This window comes from Castanea sativa, chromosome 5 (genome assembly GCF_040712315.1).
Source record: "Castanea sativa cultivar Marrone di Chiusa Pesio chromosome 5, ASM4071231v1".
Taxonomy (NCBI): Eukaryota; Viridiplantae; Streptophyta; class Magnoliopsida; order Fagales; family Fagaceae; genus Castanea; species Castanea sativa.
In genome coordinates this window covers 79967634-79974127 of record NC_134017.1, presented here as the reverse complement: position 1 = coordinate 79974127, position 6494 = coordinate 79967634, and the positions used below count along the sequence as shown (strand labels likewise).

At 35.6% G+C, this 6494-nt stretch overlaps 1 protein-coding gene across 1 annotated transcript; it reads right to left on the bottom strand.

The window, feature by feature from the left end:
- Positions 1 to 5517: 5517 nt before the first annotated feature.
- LOC142635903 (uncharacterized) lies at positions 5518 to 6494 on the bottom strand. The gene is made up of 2 exons (XM_075809956.1): positions 6207 to 6494; positions 5518 to 5874 (listed from the first exon to the last, which is right to left on the bottom strand). Exons 1-2 carry the CDS (start codon positions 6492 to 6494, stop codon positions 5518 to 5520), a joined length of 645 nt encoding a protein of 214 aa, XP_075666071.1.

Genomic DNA, 6494 nt, shown 5'->3' with positions numbered 1-6494 from the left:
GGGCTGGACTCATTGATAGCAAGACTGTTGACACTTGAGTTGAGCTAATGCACATCTGACTCCCTCAAAGGGGAAACCATTGTCTAATCCCTCTCTTTACAAACGCTTGGTTGGCAGCCTAGTTTATCTCACTATTACTCGTCTAGACATTTCCTATGCTGTTCACCAGGTGAGCTAATATCTGTTTGCTCCACGATCGACTCAATATGCTACTGTTCTGCGCATTCTTCGATACCTAAAGGGCACTCTCTTCCATGATCTTTTCTACTTTGCTCAGTCCCCTCTTATTCTCCGTGCATTTTCTTATGCTGATTGGGCAGGAAATCCCACTGATCGCAGGTCCACCACTGGTTATTGCTTTCTTCTTGGTTCTTCTCCGATTTCTTGGTGAAGCAAAAAACAAACTCATATGGCCCGCTCCAATATTGAAGCAGAATATCGTGCCCTTGCTGATACCACATCTGAGCTCCTTTGGCTACGATGGCTTCTCAAAGACTTAGGTGTGTCTACATCCTCTGCTACTCCTCTTTATTGTGACAACCAAAGTGCCATTCGGATTGCTTACAATGGTGTCTTCCATGAACGGACTAAACACATCGAGATCGATTGTCATTTTATCCATTATCATCTTGTCCATGGTGCTCTCAAGCTGATCTCAGTCTCCTCTAAATATCAACTTGCAGATATCTTCACCAAGTCACATCCGAAGGGATGCTTTTGTACATTGGTTGACAACCTTAAATTGGTCTCACATCCAACTTGAGTTTGAGGGAGGTTGTTAATGTGTATAGTGTTATGGATTTTAGGCCCAACTAAATTACTTGTATAGCACACATTCTTGTACTACACTCTTACTTGTATTGCACTCATATGCCTCTTATATAAAGGCACTCATGTATATTCTTTCACTGAGAAATACAATACTATTGAATTTAGTATTTTTAACAGATAATTACTAGTTTCACCAATAATCACACTAATGATTTGCCTCACTCCACACATTTGAGATAAAGCAGTTTATTTTTGACTCATAAAAATGCAGACAAACTGGCTAACTATGGGATTGAACGTGTTGATATGTACAGATGTACTGTGATTGCATAATTGGAGGCAATCATCAATGTCAATTAAGACAATCTGAAGTGCAAGGCTTAAACACGTGCAGCCTCACACTCTGATAAACTCCAGTTCCCTTTTCAACATGTGCATGTACACCACCCAATCATCGTTACCAGGTGGACTTGGTATTGGCATCACATACCCAACATTCCCACCCTATGGAAAATAAAATGACCCAAATGCACTTTTTTCCGCACCCAAAATCCAACTTTGAACAATGAGAGCTATCCGAGACATAAATTTATAGGTACATAAGTACATAATCATGTTTGGTAATAGGCACATATCACGTTTAACGTCTAGTAATGGGTACATATCATGTTTAACTTAGTTATACATGTCAATATATCATGCATGCGTGTTCAGTAATAGGTACATATCAATGTTTAGAAATAGTAGTGGCGGTTTCAGGAATATATTTGAGGGGATTATTAAAAAATTTAAATTAAATATAATTTAATAAAAATATAATTTGAATATATCTAGTTATTGATAAGAAAAATAGCATAGACATGAAGTTTTATAATTTCCTTCTACGAGTTTTCATATTTTAAAATCATTACATGATAGTGTAGAGAGGGAAAATTCCCGACCTATCACAAGCTGACACATCATACTACCAAAGTCCACAAAATACAACCAATTACAAAGCGCCACGTACTGCTGCTAGGTTTTGCCATCGCTATTCAGAAACCAATAGAAATTTGCCAAGTGTCATTGAAATAAAGGCATGAAACTGCATCAGCAGGTGTAAGCAATGACACAAGCAGCTCCGCACATGTAAGCGATGACACAGGTAGCCTCGCAGGTGTAAGCAATGACACAAGCAGCTCCGCACATGCAAGCGATGACACAGGCAGCCTCGCACGTGTAAGCAGTGACACAAGCACTCAGCACGTGTAAGCGATGACATAAGCGGACCAATCAAGCTGTGACAAGTGTCACCAATCAAACTCCGCCACGTGTCGCTCACCTACCCCTAAACTCCTATAAATAGAAGCCTTCCTAAGACATTTAGGAGGACACAGAACAGAGAGAAGGAAGAAGATATCTTGAGTTCAGAAACCCAGAAGCTCTGCCAGGATCAAACCTCAAAGCCTCCAAGCAATTCAAGAACTTCAACCTCGAATACAAACAACATTCGAAGCAAAATCATCCAAACTACTCGTCCAGATCTCAAAGTTCACTGGAATCAAGCTCAAAAGCCTCCAGAAACCTCAACAAACCATAAATCAACGAAGCTCTACGGAATCAAGCCTCTAAAGCACCGAAGAACTTCCCCCACAAACCTTCAAACACGAAGAACACGAAGAACACACGAAGAACACGAAGAACACGAAGAACAAAGAATTTCTAACAAGCTCATAGCCAGAGATTCATTGTAATTCCGTTTCAAAGATCTTCGATCCATTCTTCAGTCAAATTGAAGAATATCTTATGTTCAAAGCAAAATCACATTACCACAATTCCAATCAATAAATCTTTCAAGGAGATCGAATCAGAGGATCACTCCTTTGTAATTACAGAGAATTGTACCACACATTTATCAATACAAATTCGTATTTGTGAAACTATTTTACTTGTTTGATTTATTTCGAACTAAGAAATTTAGTCGTCTACAGATAGTTTATTATCAGCTATCATTATCTATTGTCAAAGTAGCTAAGTATGATCATTTTATTTTGTTAAGGTTATATATCTTTTTTATTTCTACGCAATTTCCATTATCTATCTCTCATTGTTTTTACAAAAATGTTTTAATCTAAATGACAAAACTTAATTCACTTGCACCGTATTAATTATTGATCAACATGGCTACACTCATCCATACATAAAAAATAAACTGTCTATTTAACCAATCAAATTCTTGAACAATCACTAACTTTATAACAAAAAATTATTATAACATGATAACAATACACATACGTGTGACAAACCCTCTATATTTTCTAACTATTAAATTATATAAAGTTATATAATATTTATACTAAACATGAACATATTCACATATATCACAATTCACACAAATAATATTATAACAAAAAAATAAAATAAAAATAAACACATATTAGACACACACACACATATATAATATAAATTTATAATAAAGGAAATTTATAATAAATAGAGAGACACTTACAACTCACAAATATTCACTCTTTAATCTTAGAGTTGAAAGATACTAAGATAGTCAAAAAGAGAAAAGTGAGATGAGATTCATGAAAGAGAGATCTGTGATTTGTATTGTTATTTGATTTTGGACTAAGCTGATGTGTGATTAGAGTGAGTATAATAAGTTAGGGTGTGCAATAATATTTTTAATGGTAAATTGAAATAATAAAAAATATTATATACATAATTTTGTTTTCTTTTTTTCAAGTTAGAGGGTTCATTTGAACCCCCTATAGTAGCTCTAGCGCCACCCCTGAGCAATAGGTAGTATTATGTTATAGTAGCCTCAATCAGAAAATTATTAAATACTCCTAAAATAGAAGTACTAATCCATATTAATAAAAAAACAGCTCAACAAAAATAATATTAGTTTAATGTCATACAATTAAAAAATTATTAGGTGCTCTCATAAGAGTGATGTAATATTCATCTAATGTCTCACATGAACAATAGAACCTACTATAAGTTTAATTAATCTGGCTTAATATTATTATTTGTGAGGGGGGAGTATCACGTTGCTCTACTACTGAAAAATTGACTAATAACATTATTACCATTTGTTTCTAAGCCAACATTATTATCACATTATTTGTAAACTTTATGCAATACATAGTATTTTAAAGATTTTTTTTTCCCTGCTTATTTTTACTGGTATGGAGTACTGCAAGGTTTCACTCTAGTAGTACTTCATGAAAGAGGATTTCAAGTTCGTATGTGGGTGTCCTGTCACCATGGAAACAGAGGAACACTACAACAAACTTCACTTGTTTCAACCCACTTTTCTCAAGGGTTGACTAAAAAGTGCCGAAACCATCGCTAAAATTAGAGCGCATGGCTAAGTTTGATTAGCTTTATTCCGAGGGTCTTTAAAATCCTTGAAATAAACCTGTACAACCCTCGGAATAATCTATTAAAATTAGGCAGGCTAGTTTTTACGCCAGCGCTAATTTTACCTCCAAATTTAAGCATTTTTCAACATCCTATGGCAGCCTTTGAGAGAAGATATCTCAAAATTTCCAACCCTTGAAATAAAGTCCAAAATTAAAATACAAAAGGGAAAACTCATTTTTTTCATGCTCCACACAGAAACTGCTCACACCATCAGAAAATTCTCTCAAAATTGGAGCTCATCTCAGAAAATTCTCTCAAAATCAATCTGAGCTCATCTCATCTTTGACGTGCTGATTTGCGGTGGTCAGCTATCTCATCTCTGACGACAAGCGAGCCGTTGCGGTGGTCAGCTATCTCATCTTTGCCACCCCATTTTCCGATTACAGGTCTATCTCTCTCTGTTTGTTTCCCGAGAAATTATGGAAACTACACTTATATCCGATTCTACTAGGTACAATCTTCTACCGCTTTTCATTTCATTGCATTTCTATAGATTTACTCGGATTCTGTATTTGGAGAAATTGTTTGAAATGAATAGGCTTTGTTTGAGTTTTTATTTATTTTAACAGTTATATTTATTTCAATTGCTTTGAAATTCTAGCTCAATTCGTTAGCTTTGTGGTGGAATTTGAGCTCGATTAAATTTCTTTGGACTCGTTTAGATTCTGTTTGGTTGTTGAGAAATCGTAGGAAAATAAATGAGTTTGTATTGTATTGGTTTTGTTGAGATTTTTTTTTGTTGAAAATTTTTAGTTTTTATTTATTTCTTATAATTTTATTGTTGGTGTTTTCAATTGGTAAATTTTCTAGCTCGAATCCCTAACCGTTAACTTTTGCTGAAATTTGAGTTCTATTAAATTTCTTTGATTCATTCGAGAATCTGTTTGGTTGTCTAAAAATTGTAGGAAAAGAATGATGTGTTGGAGAGGATTTTGGGATTGATTTGTACATTCTAGTTTGATTTGAGCTTAAATTATTGGTTGATTTTGCTATTTGGATTTTGGATGGAAAAATAACACGTTTGAAATTGTTAGCCTAAAGATTGAATTGTCAATAACTGAGTCTGTGGCTGGCACACCTTAGAATGTTTTTCCTCCAAGAATATGTGTGCTGTCATTAAAGCCATCATCTAGGATCCTACAAGATGCACGCACACATAAGGAGGAAAGGGAAACAACAAAGAAAAACTTTAAACTCCATACCAATTGCACTCTATTGTTCTTGTTGGCCATTTTATTTATTACTGTGGAGATGGGCGAAGGGAAGTGTGTCACATAAAAGTATAACCTGTTGAGAGATTATAGTAGGGAAAAATCTGAAGAACAGGACAATGTTTTACTCAATGGAAGAGGGGAAAGAGTTTGATTCATGACAATTGTCAAGTACATGGTGTAGACATGAGAGATCTCTAACATAAAAGTATTGCGTTCTCGGCATGCCTGATAAAACTTCTAGATCCGGAGATTCAACAGCTCGTATATGGACAATAGTGGATGGTAGCTCGAGATCTACTTCTAATGGTCCTTTGAACAACAGAGATTGGCGACAAAACACATACAAACCAAGTCGGGCACAAGACATGGCAACAACCAATCTTCTAACATCACGAAGGTGACCAACAAAGCGAGTACGCACAAGAGACGGCAATATAAAATCATTTTGCTGACCTTGAAACTTGTCAACAGTTGTAACCTATACACAAACATTAGTGAAAACAGTAGCATATTAATATGATAACATAGTGCGGTCCTACAAATATTTTAGAAGAATAACATCTAACCAGGCAACAATGACAATAAAATAAAACCTCACACAAGGATGACTAGGGTAGTCAATCATGTTTAACATGCACACAGGATATTAAAAAAGTGAAACCATCAATTAGAAGAGTCCAACCAGGCCTCTGCTCTTGGTAGAGCACACGTTCATCCCGAAAAATGTAAAATTTACACATCTTGACCCACAATTTAACTGTTGATATGCCTGCAAATTATAACGTAAAAGGGGTACACTTTATAATTTACCTTGCTGGGTGGACCAATGAAGTCATATGGAACACATCTTCTATTGATAACATCACAGATCAAAAGTTTCTGGCCATTGTAAGTTGTCAAGATGGATATCTTATTTGCTGGGTACCCAAGTAAACGCAAGTACATATAGACACTGACAACATATTCAACTTCTCCCTCATTTTGATAAAACCAAGGGGAAGGGGCACTTTCACCTCTACCTTGGTAATCGGGCACATCCACTAACTGATACTCATAGGAGAATCCAGCATTTGCTCTATGGAAGACAGCATCCTCCAT

Bases quoted from the DNA above. Each gene is read 5' to 3' on its own strand.
- LOC142635903 (XM_075809956.1), bottom strand. From the start codon at position 6,494: ATGGAGGATGCTGTCTTCCATAGAGCAAATGCTGGATTCTCCTATGAG. The intron at 5,875-6,206 runs GTAAATTATAAA...GTTTGTGTATAG, and splicing joins TCATTGGTCCACCCAGCAAG to GTTACAACTGTTGACAAGTT.